General features: G+C 32.9%; 1 protein-coding gene across 1 annotated transcript; it reads left to right on the plus strand.

Moving 5' to 3' along the window:
• Window positions 1-287: 287 nt before the first annotated feature.
• LOC136043990 (trophoblast glycoprotein-like) lies at window positions 288-15,630 on the plus strand. The gene is made up of 5 exons (XM_065729078.1): window positions 288-589; window positions 2,142-2,432; window positions 5,225-5,443; window positions 9,637-9,813; window positions 14,434-15,630. Exons 1-5 carry the CDS (start codon window positions 302-304, stop codon window positions 14,623-14,625), a joined length of 1,167 nt encoding a protein of 388 aa, XP_065585150.1. The 5' UTR covers window positions 288-301; the 3' UTR covers window positions 14,626-15,630.
• The last annotated feature ends 4,978 nt before the right edge of the window (window positions 15,631-20,608 follow it).

Here is a 20,608-nt window from a genome sequence, read left to right on the forward strand (position 1 = left end):
TCTCCCTCTCTTTCTTTCTATCTCCCCCCCTCTTGCTCTCTCTCTCTCTCTCTCTTTTCTCTCTCTCCCCTAGCCAGGGTGGGAGGGCTAGGGTTGAAAGTATTTCTCTCTCCCCTAGCCAGGTTTGGAGAGCTAGAGTTTAAAGAATTTATAGAGTGTGAGAGGCTATCTCTACAATACTATCAACTCCAGGTTTTCAACCATAAGTAAAATACAAAAAGAGATAAAAAGTAAAATTAGTCAGATGGCTTCTGAAATATTTATATCTAACAATTTGCTTTATGCAGGTCCAAAATACAAAATGTTGGAAATAAGGATTATTTGCATTCTTTTTGTTGCTTCTTCCATGTCCCAGGAACTCAGCAGATTAAACTGTCCACCCGAGTTTAAAACTAAGTGTGCTTGTGGTGAAGCCCTTTATTATGGCGAAGCAAAATGGGTTGTAAATTGCACTGATGCTGGTTTCAGATCTGTTGACATGCTTGAATTTCTGCCGGAAGATGTGCAAGTTTTAATATTTACTGGAAATGACGTTAAAGAAATCCCACCAAATGTCTTTGGAGATGTAACTAATTATGAATATTTAGAGGTAATGTTTTTCTTATTTATCAGGGGTGTTGTATCACACGAATTCATAAATGGTAAAAAAAAATTGTTTTTTTCAACCCTTTTTTTATAGATGGGATGCCCTTTTTTCTTATTATTTTTTTTTATTTTGAAATGTTGAATGAAAGTCTTTTCCCCCTTTTTAAAGATGTTAAGATTGATCATGTTTATAACATGATCTGTTTCTAACAGTTAACATAGAGACTTATTTTTAGCCAAAAAGACTATCCCAGAGGAAAGCAGAGTTTTCTCCTTTAAAGGCTCTGAAAGGCCTTAAAATTCCTTGTTTAGCAATGAAAACTATGGATAAAATAATCTAATACATGCTAATTAACAATTTGACAAATGGCCTAGGTAGCCCTATCTTAACTAGATAAAAAAAAACAATATGGGCCTTATGCTTGTCTATGCTTTCTGCAGGTATTTTACCGCTGAAGAGGCTGTTCTTGATATTTCTTCAGTTTCGACTCCTAAAGGTAAATCTAAGAGGGCCTCTACTCTAAATCCTTGGATGGGCCCTGGTTTCCTTAGGAGTTTCAGGAGGAAAATAGTCTCTGGACGGCTTATAAGTCTGCTAGAACCTCATTGAATGCCATTCATCTTCACTGATTTAGAATTAAAACTTTTTGCTTCTGCTTTTTAACACCTTTATAGTAAACATATCTGAACTTTCCGCTTGAATCAATGAATCATTGCTATTATTAAACGAAGTACACAAATTACGTATCTACAATCTTACAAAAGGTCATTCATTTTATTCTTTGGGATTACACTAAGCTGTTTTAAAACAGCGAAAGGGAGATTGTTTATTTTGAGCTTCATGCCTGTTATTATAGGAAAATTCTTTGAATGTCCATCACATTTAACTGTAGTAAATAAATAAATAAAAAAAAATGTTACTATGGGCAGTAAAATGAGGGATTGAGGCCGAAGAAGCTGCCTAGCTCAGTTCATTCTATGGCGGCGAATATGCTTCAAGCAATTCGGTTTCTATGTTATTGACGTAAATGAATTATTAAAACTGTAGTAATGCCATTATCTGACAAGGCTCATAGGCTAACTGGACGGGGAAAAGTGTGTACAAAATGATAGTCGTTTAATTCATTGCAAAAAAATGTACCAAGTGTTCCATCTCTGTGAGCTCAAAACAATGGTCTATTTTGTCAGTGAATATTGCATAAGTGATAATGCAACATATTTTCCCGTCTCAGGTATTTTTTTCAAAAAAATGAAAAATAAATAAAGATGCTAAAACCACTATTAGGGTAAACAATTGTTTTCCATGCATACTTTCTGTTTTATTTTAAGTGGTTATGATGCGAGGTGAATACAATTTGTGGAAGTTTTTTGGATTAAATATTTGAACTGATCCCTGAAAATTTTTCTAACCTGGCTTTTCTAGTTTCTTCAAAATGTAAAAGAAAATTTTTCTGGAAATGTATCGCTCACCGTAAATCAGATAGCCATAATAGAGGGTAGTTATTTCCTTTTGTTTCCTTATTTATAACATCAAAGTTAATTGTTCGTTATTTCAGGTGATAGATATGTCCAATAACAAAATACGCCACATCCGAGGTCAAGCATTCCATAGGATCAGTAACGTCCATCGATTGATCCTCAATCACAATGACCTGTATATTAATGGTACTCATGAGCATCCTCGAATTTTTGCAAACATGTATAACCTTAAAGAGCTGCACCTGACCAACGCTTTTACTGAATATGTTGACTCTAAGAAATATCTTGTCAATTTAGAGAATATCTTTTTTGGTAGCAATTTGGCAAAATTGGAGAAACTACATTTGGAGCAAAATGAAATTTGGATGGTTAGTCCTTTTTCATAAAGTTATTGATATGGCAGTGTTGAGTTACTTTAATAAAAAACATTATGTAAATTATCCCTATGTCAAAAAGTCTTAGTCTAGAAATTTTTTCACCTTTTTCTGTAGAAAAAGAAAAGGAAGAAAAAAGAAAAACAAGTAGGTAGTTTTTTAGGTTATGTGTTTTCCTTAGTCATTTGGCTCTAAAATTGCGAGGTATATTAAGCACATTCGATTACTATTATTATTTGTTTTATATATGCATATTACTTGTGTATATGTAATATGTAGCAGACAACCAGTCCCAGGGAAGGGGGGTGGGAATCTTTTGACTCCATGATTCTCTTGCTGGTTTAGAAAGTAAATTTTCAGGTACAAATTGGAAAAAAAAAATCAGAGATTACGTTTGGAACAAATGAAATTTGAAAGATCATTCTATTATATATTTATGTATATATACTAATTTATTTGTCCTATAATGGGAAAGACTGTCCTGGTTTTCAAGGGAACAGAAATGAGTGGCATAATGGACTTATCTCCCATAATGGATTTCGTCATTAAAAGTGAAATTGAGTTGCTTTCTACTAGCTCAGGAAATTGTTCTGATAATAATTTGCTGTTTTCATCAAATGAAAGTCCATATTAGTGCCAAGCTCTGTTAACCTCTTATCTTCTCTTTCTTCTTTAGAACAGGAATATCCTATGGATTTCACAACTGGTTAGTTTCATGTAATCACATGATACTTAAACTGAAGTTCAAATGAAACTTCTAGGGACATAAGTAATTCCAAAGCTTCAATATACAGTTTTATTAAAAATAATAATAACTATATAAAATAATAGTATGTTTTACTCGAAAAAAAAACTTTTGAGTAATTTTAAGTAGGTTTTGTTCTACTTCATGCCAGAATGTGTTCATTTTTTTTTTCTTGCTTTACAGAAGAACATGAATCAATGAAACCTGAATTGAGCTGTGGATATCCAATGGATTTTACAACTGTTATACCGTAACTATCCAAATTAGGTCCATTAAGCCTTTTTGAGCTCCTCGGTTCAACCCTTCTCTACTTTGAAAGATTCTATAAAAATACGTATTGACCCTAAATTAAAGTTTAAATCTGGGTTGGGGTTTGTGTCTAATCCAGGGGACTGCCCTCCCAGAACTCGCAGACCAAGGGAAGTAAACTGCAAGTCAAACTTGATTTTTTTTTTTTTAATTTAAAACAAGATTATATTTACCTATTTTTCGATATTCTTTAAAGCCTTATAAAAATGTAGCAGGTGGAGGTAGAAGCTTCAATACTTATTCTAAGGGTTCAATGCGTAAAGTTTTTATTCTTATAGCAATATTTGAGTTAGAAGCCCACCAGTATTCTCGGCTTTTACCAAGCCTGGTTATGGATTGGTCAGAAGCACACATAACCCTGACCCATAGGAAAGGGAAAAAACGAAGAATTTTATCGTAAAAGATAATGGATCTGAAACATGTAAAACTGCTTTTTGTGCCAAATTCTTCTCATTATGTATAGTAATCTCCTTTAGATATATCTGTTGGAACCTCTTCAAATGGTTGTTTTTAATCGTGTGAATTGAGATTTTGTAACCAGTGGTGAAGAAAAGGGGGAGGATTTAACATGAAATAATCTGAGTCATTGGGGTAAATTGATTTATGTTCAATTGTCCTTCTATCATATTTCCTAATTTCATGGACATATTTGAAGCAAAACGTCCTATGTTACTTTGATTTGTATATATATTTGTTTCAGATACGTCCAGATACCTATGTCTCAGATACCTATGTTAATTTAATTTGGATTTATATTTGCAAAATCGTCCTATGTTTCTTTGATTTGTATTTATATTTGTATTCAAGAGAAAACCTCTCTGGTAGTCAATATATCAGAATTGAATGATAAATTGGATAATAACAGGATAATAAATTCACATATCTTTTAATAATATTATACCTTCATTAACCAATTAATAATAAAACTTAATTAGTTAGTTGTTTTATGAACAAATAGCTTAACATACCCTTCAGTCTAGAGGGTCAAACTTTAAGACTGCATCCCATCTCAGATTCAAAATTTAATTTAATTACTAATTAAATTAAACATTTAAAATAAAATTGATATAACAGCTTTGAATCGGAAGATATAGATAAGATTGGTTAGGACATATTTGAAGCAAAAACGTCCTATGTTACTTTGATTTGTATTTATATTTGTTTCAGATACGTCCAGATACCTATGTCTCAGATACCTGTGTTAATTTGATTTGGATTTGTATTTGCAAAAACGTCCTATGTTTCTTTGATTTGTATTTATATTTGTATTAAAGAGAAAACCTCTTTGGTAGTCAATATATCAGAATTGGATGATAAATTGGATAATAACAGGATAATAAATTCACATATCTTTGAATAATATTATACCTTCATTAACCAATTAATAATAAAACTTAATTAGTTAGTTGTTTTATCAACAAATAGCTTAATATACCTTCAGTCCGGAGAATCAAACTTTAAGATAGCATCCCATCTCAGAATTAAAATTTAATTTAATTACTAATTAAATTAAAGATCTAAAACAAAATAGTTATAACAGCTTTGAATCGGAAGATGTAGGTAAGATTGGTTAGGACATATTTGAAGCAAAAACGTCCTATGTTACTTTGATTTGTATTTATATTTGTTTCAGATACGTCCAGACACCTATTTTTCAGATACCTATGTTAATTTGATTTGTATTTATATTTGCAAAAACGTCCTATGTTGCTTTGATTTATATTTGTTTCAGATACCAAATCGGGACATGTTTTGTCAGCTTCCTGCATTGATGGATCTTTACCTGGGTGATAATAAATTGAGCAGCTTTGATGTCGAGTTGGATTGTTTGAAGCATTTACGTTATATTGACTTGGAAAGTAATATGTTCGCGAAATTTACTCCGACGATACTCAGGAGATTTGACGACGTAAATGAGCAATCAGATGCTGGGCTCGAAGTTAATCTTAGGGTGAGTAAGATGATGCAATTGTTTTTTGGGTTCATTAAAGTAATTGGTTCATAAAAAATAAGGTAAAAACAAATACCCTATTCTAAGTTATTTTATTTTGAATTAACGTTTTAAGACCATTTTAGTGTGCTATCGACTGATTTAGTCTCTATTTTTTGGGGGATAATAGATTACTTTTCTTACTACTATATACATTCACCCCGGCGACCATGTCCAAAATTCAGAAATGTTCGAGATGGCGCAAGATACATTAATATTCCATGCGTCAAACAAGAAATGAACCTTTTACGACTAGAGTTTTATACACTTACTATGCTAAAACGCTCGCAATAAAAAAAAAAATAAGTTTGATCCTTTCTTATATCTCTTCTTTAACGTAGCATTAACTAAAGACCTAAATATTTTATAACCACACTAAATATAAATCACTCGCTATAAAGAAAAAATAAATATCACCAGAGACAATAACTGAGCCATTCATTTACCAAATTAGCCGAATTTAACAAATTGTGGTATTGTTAGTGGTAATTGAAAACATGTCAGTTTGGACTTTCTCTGACTGTAATGGTATTTCTGCAGTATTTTGCAGGCCAGTCTCAGACACGTACTTAACTTCCTTTAGTTGCGAATGGACACTGTATATCCCGGAAAATATGGCTTGTATCCAGGCGATGGTGTGGTGGTACTGACAGTTTTGAAATATGCTTCAAGTATTATACCCTTTCAGTATTGACATGAAGATAAATTACTTTTCCTCCTCCTTTTTCTTGATTATTATTCGGAATTCATAATATAATTATAAAGTTTAGTAGTTCTGACCGTTTACAACACAACGAAATTAGGGCACATATATCCCCAAAAATTGTGGCTTGTATGCTACTGACAATTGTGAAATGCATTATTGAAGTCGTATCCCTGTTCATTTACGTGACGATTAATTGCTATTTCCTCGTCTATAATTTAGAATTCATAATTTAATTATAGAGTTTAGTAGTTCCCGGTAGATAATCGGAGTTACTATTTCAAAAAATAGATATTTCCCTTTGTTTGTAGGATTGTGCATAACTAATGTTTTACTTTAAATAAAAAACAAGATAGTATTTGATATATAGTTGACGCGTAAAGCGTTTTTTGATGTTATTTGTGATGTGAGAACAAACGTATCTATCTTTATAATGCGCGAGTTTTCTGTTTTATGTGGGTTTTTTGTTGTTCAATCGTCTTTGTGATTCAAGATTACGAAAAGTAAATCTCTTGTCAACACATCATGACAAGGAAGATTTCAGTTACGCGCTGTCAGTTTCCATTGACTGCGCTCACTGTTTAACTCCTCGAAATTTAAGTTTTAAAATTAAAGATCAGTATTTTATTGAATCCTTATTGTAGAAGCTATTCTCAGTTTTGTGTCAATTGTTGTTCTTTTTCTACTAGAACGTTTCATTGAATCTGTTTTAAATTTTTTTGTAGTATTGGCTGTGGTTCTCTCTTTGTTAGGTAGTTTTTACCGCTACACTAGCAAATAACCGAGTTTCCTTGTTTTCATGATGGGGGTTGCAAACACCCAGTCAAGAGTTTTACCGTTAGTGATTTCAACGATGTAATTTAATTCAGTTTGACGTCATTTTCGAAAGATTTAAGCTCCTTTTTTGAAACTCTCAAAAATTAGCTTTTTAAGATTATTGCATTGTATCAGATTAACGACGCTTCTCGACTACTAAGGTCCCTGCGTCGGCCCTGCAGGAATTTAAATAATAGTTGTTACTTCTGAATTAATATCAACCGCTGGGCTGTATCGGTTACCATGCGCTCTTTACTAGGTTACGGCTACTGCTGCAACTGTAATTTGAATTGAACATTTTATTTTTTAAGCCACATCGGTTAAATGAGCCCTCGTATTCTGGAAGCTTTGTAGTAGCAGTATTAGTTTAATAATATGCATAGCATCTTTTAATTAGTTCAACATCCCCTTCAAACTGTCCTAAAAGTTTTAGAAGTTCATGAGACACTGCCGATACGAAATTTTGAAAACATACATGCTAAAGCATGTCTTTTTTTTTAGTTTAAAAATCTTCCTCAAAATTCCCTAAAATTGTGTCACATTACTCTTAGCCTTATAATTAGTTGTAGCAAAAGCAGTAGTAGTAGTATACACATAATGTCTTTTTGTCAGCAGCCTCAATATGCACTGGAAATTTTAGCTGAGCTCCCTAAGCAGTTCCTGAGATATTAACGAAACGCCTTTTAGACAACATGCATGCATATGGTGTATACTGATTAGTTCAGCACCCCCTCCCCCTCAACATTTCTTGAATGTTTCACACTTATCACCTTAGCATCAATAATAGCAGTAGTAATTGTAGGAGTAGTAGTAGTAGTAGTAGTAGTACTAGCCGTATGTACATGGGGCCTTCTGTTTCGATCAACATCCCCCTCAACATTTCCTGGGAGTTTCAACTTAGTACTTAAAGTCGTTCCTAAGATATCGCTGATACGCTCTTTTGACATCTTACATGCACGTAGTTTGTAATGATTTAGTTCAACACACCTTAACGTTTTCTGAACGCTTCACATTAATGTCCTTAATAATAGGAATAGCAGTGGTAGTACTAGTAGTAGGAGTGTGCACATAGTGTCTTTGGTTAATTGAACATCCCCCTCAAAATGTCCTGAGAGTCTCCTTTTAATACCCCTAGCCTAAGCAGTAGTAGTATGTACATAGTGCCTTATGGTTAGTTCAACACTTCCCTCTACACGCCCTTAAGATTTCAACTTAATACTCTAAGCCGTTCCTGATAAATTGCTGACGCGCACTTTCGACAACCTGTCAGGACATGTGCGTTATGATTTAGTTCAGCATTCCCTGGAATTTTTATATTATTACCTTCAACGCTAGCAGTAGTAGTAGTCGTAGTTTTAGTAGGAGTAGTAGTAGTACAAGTAGTAGTAGTAGCAGCAGTAGAATGCACAAAGTAACTGTTGGTCAGTTCAACATCCCCAACTATCCTCACAGTTAAACTTAATTCTTTTAGCTGTTCCTGAGATATTGCTTTTCTGCCCTTTCAATAACCTGCCCATACACATAGTTTGTTTAACTTGGTTCAACAACTCACTCTGTAATCTCTGAAAGGTTCACCCTTGTAAAAATAGCCTTTGTAATAGCCTCAGTATTAGTAATAGTATTAGTAGCAGTAGGCTACTGGGATATTACTGATATGCCCTTTTCGCAACCTGCAGGCTTGTAGTGTTGGGATTTAATTCAATATCCTCCTGAAAACGTCACCTTAATACCCTTTATCCTAGTAATAGTACTAGCAGTAGTAGTTGTATGCACACAGTTCCTTTTGGTTAGTTCTACATCCCTCTCAATATGTCCTGAAAGTTTCAACTTAATATCTTAAGCTGTTCCTTAGACATTGCTGATGCCTGCCTCCTTTGGGCAACCTGCAATGTTTGCAGGTTGCCCTAAGTCAAATATGTTTGACTTAGTTGAATATCCTCCACAAGATCCCATGAAAGGTTGGCCTTAGTACCCTTATCCAAAGGATCATCCCCTTACCTATTACAGAATTATGTGTAAGCAGTGGGCAAATTGCATAACTTACTGCCGTTGCCCCAAGGGCTCTTGTGGTTCATGTCACTCCCACAGGCATAAGTTACTGAACCTTTCAACTAAGATGAGCAAAATAGTTATCTCAAAATTTTGATTCGATGTCTTTTGGGGTATGACAGCCAAAAAGTTAGTTGGAGGGGGTTTGGCTGCCCTCCAGTTACTTTTGACAGTTAAAAAGACGCTAGGATTTTCAATTTTGAATTGGATTAGACCCCTCCGAAGTTCCTACGATAATCCCTTCCATACGCAGTGAATTGGTGAAAATTCAAAAATAAAGATGTATGGAGCCCACCTCGTTCTTTTCATAGGGAGCGCTGCGCTGCTTAAGTAAAGCACGCCTAAATCTAAGTAAAGCTGCTGAATGGACTGGATGACTTCTGAAGTTAGGCAAGAGATAACTCTCCTAATGGTTGTAATTTAATGGTAGTTTTATCCTTTATATATATATATAATTCTTTTTCCAACAAGTCTTGAGAACTGGATTGGTTGTGACATAAACTGAACCGTGTTGGTTGGCTCTCCAGTGTGGTCTAATTTATTTTCAGATATTATAAATTATTCAATTTCCTTCTTTAATTTATAGGATAATTATTTCATCTGCGATTGTGATATCAAAGACTTCCAACATTGGCTGAAAACTACAAAAGTTTCGGTTCGGAATAAGGAATATTTAAGATGTCGTGATGGTATCCCGAGTTCGAACATTCAAAACCCCGTGATTGATGCAAAAGAAATGCTATGCGCTGAAAAAGAAGTTCAGGTACTATAATTGTTTTCATGATATGAATATTGTGGTTCAGAATTACCAATTCATTCCTTCATTTTATCCAGCAATATATATGTCATGCATTTTATTGAGCATATACAACACAGCAAAATTAAGACACAGCACATCCCTAGAAAATGTAATGTGTATAAAGTTGATTCAAAGCTAACATTATATTTATTCATTTCATTCAGCAGTATATTTCATTCATTAACGGTGCATATAAAACAGAGTAAAATCAGGAGACAACTTTTCCCTAGAAAATGTGGCTTGTATCCAGGCCATTCAAAATTCTTCGCGGTAGGTAGTTGCAGTTACTATTTCCAAGAATAGTGTGGTCCTAATAATTTAAGATAAAATATATGTAACTCATCACGAATTTCCTATTATTTTCAATTTTTTAATTTAAATACAAAACTTGTCATCATGTAGAGTTGATAAGTATAGCCTAAAACATATAGCGAAGAAAATATTTCTCTTTTGTACACCTTTATAAAAATAACTACCACTACTAACAACTCACTGCAGCACCAAACTACCTGAGGCCAACAAAGCTACGCACATTCCTCCTCTATTCTAATTTATTCAAAGCCCTCTTTACGCAGATAACTTCGAAGACCACACTGCCTTTCCATGATGAAAGTAAAAATATTCAAAATAGGGATGAAACCTTTTAATTGACGGTGAACAGATATGAAATTATTTAACTGGATATTTCGAATCCATAAAGTATTCATCATCAATAGTAAAACTAAAAGAATCTTTTTTACTGCTTTTTAAAGCAGTTTTACTGCTGATGATGAACACTGTATGTGTTCGAAATATCCAGTTAAATAATTTTATATCTGTTCACTGTCAATTAAAAGGTATCATCCCTATTTTGAACTGTTTTACTTTAGCCCTCTTTACATCCTTCCAAGAAGTTCCCATTTTCCTTAAATCCTTTCTTACAACATCCTCTCACCCCATTTGGGGACAACCTGCCTTTTGCCTGACCCTAGACAGTTGACCAACAAGGATAATTTTTGGTGTCCTCAGACACCGCCGACAAGGACAATCTTTGGCAATTATCTGCCAATCTTCATCCGCTGAACGTGTCCTAGCCATCTCAACCTTTCGTCCATAATAAGGCCATAAATTTAATTAAGCAATTTAAGGCCATAATAAGACAAAGGTTGAGATGGCTAGGATATGTTCTGCGGATGAAGGATGATAAATTGCCAAAGATTTTCCTTTTCGACCAACTGTGTAGGGCTAAACGAAAAGCAGGTCATCCTCGATTGGGGTGAAAGGATTTTATAAAGAAAGATTTAATGGAAATGGGAACTTCCTGGGAGGGAGTAAGAGGGAAGCTTCGAATAGATTGGGATGGAGAAAGAGCTTGCGTAGCTGTGTTGGTCTCAAATGGTATGGTGCCGTGGTGAATTGTTATCAGTAACAGTAATTGCCCGCTGGGAATTTTCTGTGAGTACCCTCAGTATCCTCAGAACGTGTCCTAGCCATGTCACTGCCTGATTTGTAGGGAAATAATTAAGTAATCAAAAATGAATATTCAATATGTGGTGTTCAACTCTGAAACAAAAGTTCTTCAATTTTGGTATTTAATTTCTGATTAAATTTAAGTGGAGTTTAAAAAGATAGTTTTATGCGTTTTCATGGACTTGGCTGTGTCCCCCTTGAATTACGTAATACCGTCCAAAAACGGCTTTTGAGTGACACGATTGGTTTCGTTTTAAGGATGGTTCGCGGGAACATTTACCTTTCTTTGAGAATTTAAACTAGCAAATATACGTAAAAATTACAGCTGAAAACAACCACAATTTCTTCAGTGAGGTTTTAGTGAGATACTGAAATCTATTTCTTTATCATAGCTATTGTCCTCTCCTATCCTTTGCGAATCAATGCTTTATTCTGCTGCACATAAATGCCTAATTTGAAAACAACCAACATTTCTTCAGCGAGCTCTGCTATAAAGCCCTAAACAGAGCCAGTCTCTTCTACCACCCATGAAGTAATTAATTCATCTGCGAATATGACCAGTGGATAAAAAAAATATTAGAGAATCTTTCTCACTTTGTAACGCAGTAAAAAAAAAAGTGTAAGGAACACCCAAGGGTTAATCCCATTTCTGTGACCTGATGTAAATCTTGTTAGCACTTCTTTTTTACCAAGCGTATGACCTCTATGACTATGACTTCTATGACTTGACCTCTCGAAAATTCAGCGCTTGAAAGTGGATTTCATGTTTTGGTTTCAGAATTTTTAAGAGCCAGTTATCTTACGAAGTCCAAGTAATCGACGTGCTCTTACGATTGATTGAATAAGTATTAAGATTTAGGATTGATTAAATATAAAACTATCGATGTAAAAAAAAAAAAAAAAAAAACTGAACAAAATAATGATCTCATTGTTACTCGAAAAATTTGTTGGAAAATAGACAATTTCGAAGGCAGTTTTGGCTATAGGACAGCGTATGTGATTCTTTTCTCGGCGAACCTTACGAAATTTTTCAAGATAAATTAATCTGATTCGCTTGAATTTTTGGAAGTCAATTGGCTCATTGTCCACCTTTTATCCGTCTCAATTTTCATATTATTTTATATTAAATTATTTTTTACATATCTTGTAAAATTTTGATAAAGTTCACAATAAACTTTTTCGTTGACCACAGATAAAGTTCAAAACACAACTTGGAATTTACTTCATGATCATTCCGTTATTTACCTTAAATAAAATTTAAGTAGATAACTTAAATCCCTATTTTGAACTGCTATATTTTCATAATTGAAGTAATTCGACAATTAATTATATTAGCTTTTACTATCCGTGGGATCGCTTGGAATTGGCAACTGTGGATGATCGAATTCTGTTTACAATTCGAAAGAATCATCCCTTTTGCCGTACGAACCTGCAGAACATGGAGGCTAAAGAATGAGGAGGGTCACAAAATCCCAGTTTCTGTGACAAATTGCCTCCGTCGTATTGTTGGAGAAACGTTTCAAGACAGATTTAAAAATAAAAATCTTCAAAAGTAGTTGAAGAAAAAAATATATACAACTCTCCAGAAATTGCAACTGCAACAACTAAGATCATGCCCACCAAAAATTGTTTTAAGGGAAAAGTCCATCCGCCTTGATTACCTCCTTCTGGGACCTAATGTTACCTGGAGAAAGATTTGGATCATCTCTCCCGACTGGAAGACCGAGGGAGAGATGGTATATGAACTTTGGAAGTAACCTTTTATATCTTCTGAAAGAAGAAGACGACCAAATTACGTATAGGAAGCTGATCCATGGTTACTTTTCAAATGACAAAATTAACCTTGTTGGTCCAAATATCTGTATAAAGCTTGGGCAAGAGTTTCAAATTATCTTCTCAAAAGTAGTCTCAAAAGTGTTTTTACATCATCTCTGCACTATGTAATACAACAATCTATTGCTGCCTTTTTTGCTACTGAATATTTTTGTTCAAAAGTAGTTTAAGTGTCTGCCGGGTTTAGTAGAATTTCAACAACTATATAACTAATGGCTTCAATGGAAGGGGGGTCGAATGGGCTCCCCTAAACTCCGCCCTATATTTTGAAAAATATCTTGTTTTGGTGTTTTAATTGAGAAAAATACATTTTTTCTGGGGGGGGGGGGGGTTTCATTGTATAGATTGAAAAAAGCATTTGCCCCAGGTTTGAGAAAATGAATTTTGCCGTTTCTCCAGACACATTCCTATTAACTGAAGGCACTGTTGATTGTCCAATCTAATTTCTGCTGTTTAATTTTGTTCTCAAAATATTTACAGCTTTAGTTTTTTTTTGGAACCCTCCATTCCTTCTTCCAAAAAAAAAGAAATGGTGAAACGGAGATTTCATTTGTTCATTCATTTTTAATTCAATTCAAATAATTTTATTTACAAAACCAAATTTAAATATTTGTTGGAAATCATTTTCTCAAAAGTAGTCTTAGTGTTTTCTACATTATGAAAAACTCGAAAATTGGTGCTCAATGTTTTTGTTTAAATGTCCAGGTAAATAACATAAAATTTGATGAAGTGAATATGAAATTGTTTTTTAAACGAGCTTTTGTTTTATTTTTTCTTTTAATTCTGTGCTTTCGACTAACTGAAAATTGTTTAGCATAGAAAACATCTATTGACTTTAATTGAATTTGTTTAGTGATTATGATCTCAACTCTAATGACTACTAATCATTAACGATGTGGCATGAGATATTGGTCATGATTAAATTTACCAAATAATACACCCAGCAATACATTAGTGGCATTGTGCCAAAACAGAACAAATTTGGTTATAGCGTCCTGTGAACTTTCTGGCAGTAGCTTTAAAACTCCAAAGAAGTACATTTTTAGCCATTGGTTTTCTGGATTTCCCTGCTCTTGATTCTTTTAACAGGCCATAATGGGAGGGGCATATGCCTTGTGTTATGTATGAGGTATGTGTGTGAGGTATGTGCAACAACAAACCACTAGTTGGATGTAATCTCTGAGATACCTTCTGAGTCGAAGGAAACGGACACAACTGAATTCAACTATTGAGCACAAAATAGGGCAGAATTCTTATCGGAAAGTAATAGATTTATTGAACAAAGATTGCTCTTACTTATAGACTGGGTCCGAGACAGCCAGTGGAGTAATTGCGATTCTCTGCATTATTTTAACAACATTAGTGGCCGTCATTATCTACATGAATGTTGCTTGGGTGCGAACAAAGGCTTCAGATGTTGCTCAGCTGGTTAAGAAACGTAGTGCCTATTCAAGCCTGCTAACTCAACCTGAAGACCAAGAAGTTCATGTATGATTAGTCCTGTGAAAAGTATTTTTTAACTAATCAGTATTATGTAAAAGGTAGCTATGTACTTGTTTCTGTCATTATTTTAACGCTGCTTTTTAGTGCTTCCTCTAAAACATCTTTTAAAAGTTGTAATTTCTTATTTTATTTTAATCGTTGGAATACTTTTATAATTTGTTTTCTATTGGGTTTAAATTTAATGGAAACTATCACTTACTGTTATGCGTAAACTACATCATTTAGATTTTTTTGTAGTTTTCAAATTTAAATTTTTGCCTAAAATTATTGGCATTCGAAAATTCAATTAAAGATATGTTTCATGGTTTACTTTAAGATGGGAAGGTCAATAGTTATGTTCAACCATCCAATTTAGAAGTACAACCCTCTTTGTTTCTTTGAGCAGCAAAGACCCCACCGCTATAGTAAAGTATATGACATGAAATGCCATATTTCTACGTAAACCTAAATGAGATATTAATGATTCCAGTATTTTGAATATTTTGGAGAAGACCTTATATTTTGTCTTTTCACGTCATATATCATAACGATAAAATAATTAACAAACAGTTCACATTTAATTTTCCGCACCCTCTAACTTTATTAATATTAATCTTTTGTATCATCTGTCATTAGACAGATATAGCTATTGTTGCCTTTTAGATAAAGTGATTTTATTCTTCAGCTCAGGCTTCATCTTCGGTAATATACGGAAATAGGGTATTAAGGATATATTAATATATTAAGTTAAACTTAAGATAATATATTAACGTACTGATATATTAAGGATAATATAATGAAAAGTCCCATTTTTATGATAATATAATATAATGATAATATATATGATAATTATCATATATAATATATAAAAGATAATATAATGAAAAAAATAGGCTGTTTAAGACTTTTCACTTCTGGCTGTTTTGACGGCTTATTTCAAGACTACTTGTTTCTGCCATTTTGTTTTCATTAGTCCTTCCCAGTTCTTTTGATTGTTATCAAACGTCTTTTCCAGTCAATGATTTTTTTTTTTTTTTTTTTTTTTTTTTTTTTTTTTTTTTTTTTTTTTTTTTGCCGTGACATGTTTAGTCAATGTTTAATTAAACATTTGATAATTAAAGAGCTAAACGGTATTATATAGGTCTTTACAATAAGCTTTATCGGTTTGCTGAGTACTGCTATGTATATATATATATATATATATATATATATATATATATATATATATATATATATATATATATATATATATATATATATATATATATATATATATATAGAAGTAGCCAAAAAATGGCTGAGGAGACGTTATCTATCTTCAGTTTCACTCGCTATTTTTTTCGTGACTAACTTCGTCTAAGATGAAGTGGCAGGACCTGATGTGCCATTTAAATTCACCTTTTCTTTTTCTTTTTGTTGACCCATTGAAACCATCCCTCCAAGAAACACCCTCTTATTTTGAGTGTGTTAAAGAAGACATATTTTGTCGTTTTGCATCACTTTGTATAACAAACTACAATGCACAAAAACTTCATATTTGGTTTTTAGCCACTCTAGCTTCGTGTTGATGTTTTACATTCTGTCTAATATGTTAGTACATAGATATATCTATTGCGTTTTTTAGGTTCTAGTTTTTTTGTTTGTTTTTTATCTTCATGTCAACTTAAAGGAATATAAAAAAATTAAACAACCAACATTATCATTTTTGTTCCTACAATACACTTCATGATTACGTTGGGTTACACCAGATGGCCTTGACTGCTTTTTTCCCTAAGACATTCTTGAGTTTCTTTCATTACGTTCCCATATTGTTTGAGTTGATGACTATCTTCACGAAAAATGAAGTGGTATGACCTGATCTTCCATTAGAATCACCATATCTTCTATTCAGGGACTAGTAAAAAAAAAACCTGTACCCAAATAAAATTCTTTTATTTGAAATGTATGTAGAAGGCACTGTGTTTTCCCCTTTCCCATCTCTTGTCATTCAAAAAAATACACTAAGAATATAAATTTAGTTTCCCCCACACTCTAACTTCCCGTTGATGCATAACCCGTTGCAAAGGCCGTCAGACATCTGATGTGCCCTATTAGTTAAATTTGTTCTTTTGTCTTCAGTCCAGCATGAAGTAAAAAAGATTGAAAAAACTTGTACAGCCGCTATTTTTATTTTTGTCACGAATTATAAAAATTGTACCATCTTTTATTTGAAATTTTAAGCTTTTACTTCACCTACGTATTTAACCCTTTCACAAGAAGTTTGCTTTAGTAAAGCCTTTCGCAAGATATTTCAGTTTTGAATATTAAAGTAGATATTTATCAATTTTGTTCTTTTTATTTTGATGTTTTGTGACTTTTCTTTGTACTGTATTCAGTGTGACTGCTTTTATTTACTCTCATTCCATTTTATCTATCAATTTTATTGTAACCATTCCTTTTTGGAGTTTTTTTTTTAAAGTTGTTTATAGCGTTTTAAGATCCGCTCTTATAGTCTTTACTAACATTTTGAAATTATTAACGCCAATAATTTAAAATCCTTAATGATATTAAAGATGTCTGTCTGTTTATCATTTAATGGTATTATGAAGGATTCTATTTTATAGTTGTTTTTTTTTTTTTTTTTTTTTTTTTTTTTTTTTTTTTTTTTTTTTTTTTTTTTTTTTGCATAGTGTAGATTGTAAAAATTGGTAAGGGAAGTCGGAATAAGCATCTCAATTTGGAATGAATTGAAAAACAGATCTAATCAATAAATGTGTGGATGTTTTCCTGGTTTCACGAAAACCTTCCGCTTCTTGTCCTACTAGTGATTTAGTTTCGTCACAAGCTCTATTTTTATTTCCGATCAACGATAAATAATAATTTCATATAATCAGGTAAATAAATAAAGAACAAACAAGGTAATTCATATGGGGGGGGGGCGCACTCGCTCTGAAATGTTTTTCTTTTCGTCTCTGCACTTAATTCTTCTTATCGGCACTTGCTGTAACGGTCAAACTGCGTTTCACCAGAACGTGTTATGGTGGTTATTTTTTATGCTTTTGTTAATTAACAAATAATAACATAATTGTAACGCAACGATTGGGAGGTAAAAATAACATTGGGTCATGCTTCCACCCCCCATACCCTCAGAAAAAACCCTGTAATAAAACTATTTTGATTCAAGGTGTACAATTGAGGATAGTAAGAGCCTTCTTTACAGTTTCTTTTCAAAAAGTAGCTTTAGTCTTGTTAACTTGGTGCATTTAGACAGGTATGCATGCGGGGTATTAGACAGGTATTTCAAAGAAAAATATGTTTCAAAAAACATGTTTTTCAAAATCTAAACTTAAACTACGTTTCACCCGAACATGCTATAGTGACTATTTTTTATACTTTTGTTAATCGGTAACAATTAGTAACGCAATTGTAACGCAGCGATTGGGAGGTGATAATCGTATATTCCGATTTTGCATCGTCCTCATTCACCCCCTCCCCAACATCCCCTGTACATGGGCCTGCGCCTACAATATGAAAACAACTTAATAGTTGTGTATATCGTTTTTTTTCCGAGTTTATGGTAGAAATGGTTAGATATTTAAAACATGTTGTGCCAAAACTTTTTCCTAGTCTTTCTTTCGTACTTTTACAAAATTTTTCGTTTTTTCTTCATTTTTTTTACTATTTGTCGAGTTAGCAAAGAATAGCGCTTCCGATTTTGTACTAATATTACAAACATAATTGATTTTGAAATCAGCAGTATAGTTCATTTTAAACTATTTTGCTAAATATTGGTGTTAATGCAGGTTGAAGAATGGTACAGTTGAAATATTTAATACATCAGTAACTATGAGACTAGGATTCGAACAAGCAAATTAAAATCTATTCGTCACTTTGTAACTAGTAAATAGCTTATTCACTTAATTGTCAGGTTTAGATTTTTGTCTTTTGATGTTAATCCAAGATGAAGAATATTTTGATCACGGAATAAATTCCAATAAAATTGAAATTGTAATGTGATTATAATTAACAGAAATTAAGCTTTATTTGATACTTTATATTTAGTAATTGATAATTAATAGTTACATGTATTGACCAAATCCCATAATTGTAATTTTTGAATTCTCTCTTTTAATGAAAATCTCATTATGCAATTAATTTTTCCAAGCCTATCGTTTTCTCTGAATTTAAATTATAATGAGACTAGAATTAAGAGGGGCAAATCAGTATTTATGTTGTTGGTACTCATCTCTTATACCCGCCACACTGAAGTTCTTGGCCTGGCAGGACTGGTTTCTTTCTGTAGTTTTTCTCAGCTTAGCGTGAGAGTGTATATAGACTACATTGTAGCTGTATTTTAATTAGATATTCTAGTTGTTATTTTGGTTAAGTTGGGTTAGAAACCTTTTAATATCATGTGTTCCGGGGTTCTGATTTCCATAATTATTTGTTGTGTTTTCAATAATTTTTTTACTAAAGTATTTTATTTTCTTCATACTTGGGTATATTTCCGTAGGATTAAACTAACTTTACTTGTGGAGTGTAGTGGGTATAAGAAATAAGCACCTTGTTATTTTATAATTAGTGAATGGTAAAAAATTATTATATTTACTTATGACATCGAAGACCTGTCATTTTGAATATATTCTATTTTGTGCATAAGCAAATATATTTGTGTAGTTTCTAAAACTTTGTTAAGTAATGCAAGATTCCTATGTGTTGATGAAACATTAGAATGATTGAATCTGATTCATTGCAAGTGCTGTACTATGTATTTCAAATGTTGTATCTTTAAAAAAAAAATCCAGAAAGAATTTATTATGAAGTTTGAACACCATTTGGATCAAATGAAAGTAACAAGAGAAAGTTAAATTATAATTTGAGATGGTAGAAATCAGTTATCCGCGGGTTGTGAAATCTCCATTTGGAGGAGTGGGCTACAATGAAATCATGTGAGGTACTAAGAAATAGTACGGAAAAAGTGAGATGACTTTGATTAACTAAGCACAGGAACATAAAAGCAGAACATTCAGTCACTTTCACTGTCATTAAGACTGTCTTCAACTGGATTTGCATGCGCATCGAGCTCCTCTCCTTCAATCTTAGATTCTGATTCTGATGACTATACCAGTTCCAAAGCCGCCCATGAAAAGAAAATCTTAAAGATGGTCCTAAGCATTATATATCAATTTCTATCTCCATCCTACCATCATATCTTCCTTGGAGCTAATTCTGTATTGAATTCCTTCAATTGGAGATTCTACAGTTAAATCATGAATTCTTATTGAAATTCTTGATAAACATTTCGCTTTTTAGAATTCTATGAACATTCCGTTTATTGAGTCTCCAATGTTTTTCAACAAATAATCCATAGAAGATCCCTGAAGGTTCTATAAGAAAAAGCTACTAGATACTAACAAAACGAAAGAAAGGGGCATTGTGTAAAGTTCCCTTTGATGACCCATTTTTTTTATGGGTTCAACAAGGATATAAAAGTTGGGAAGGGCTGCTACGATTAGAGATTTTTCACAAATTTATCCTATGTTAAAATTGTGACTCCTTTCCAGTGATCCCAGAACTTTTCTAGAACCGTCATGAGACAGAATGGGCTACGATGGATCCACTGAAGTACGGGATAAAATGAAAGAGATTAAGCATGTATTGTGCTGTTTTTTATATATAATTTAAGAACTCGACAAGGGTTTAAAGTGAGAAATGCTACTGTTATTTGAAGATGTATATAAATCACTTATATGAGCATCATGTAATGACTTACCATTGTCTAAAATTGCTCTATAAATAATTTTAAGAATACGTTAGTTTTAAAGTAGTAGCATCATTTTCAAAGTTTTAAATTTTAACACTAGCTCCTCTTGCTGCACTGCTTGCTCCTCTTGCTCCACTGCTTGCTTCTCTTGCTCCTTCGGCAAAAAAAATTGATCTTGGTGCTCAACTTTATCCCTTCGTACAACAGTTGATTCATTCTGTTAGTTCTTTGTTCTATGCACAAGTATGTGAC

The sequence above is a fragment of the Artemia franciscana genome, chromosome 2 (assembly GCF_032884065.1).
Source record: "Artemia franciscana chromosome 2, ASM3288406v1, whole genome shotgun sequence".
In the NCBI taxonomy this organism is placed as follows: domain Eukaryota; kingdom Metazoa; phylum Arthropoda; class Branchiopoda; order Anostraca; family Artemiidae; genus Artemia; species Artemia franciscana.

Bases quoted from the DNA above. Each gene is read 5' to 3' on its own strand.
- LOC136043990 (XM_065729078.1), top strand. From the start codon at position 302: ATGTTGGAAATAAGGATTATTTGCATTCTTTTTGTTGCTTCTTCCATG. The intron at 590-2,141 runs GTAATGTTTTTC...TCGTTATTTCAG, and splicing joins CTAATTATGAATATTTAGAG to GTGATAGATATGTCCAATAA. The intron at 2,433-5,224 runs GTTAGTCCTTTT...TATTTGTTTCAG, and splicing joins AGCAAAATGAAATTTGGATG to ATACCAAATCGGGACATGTT.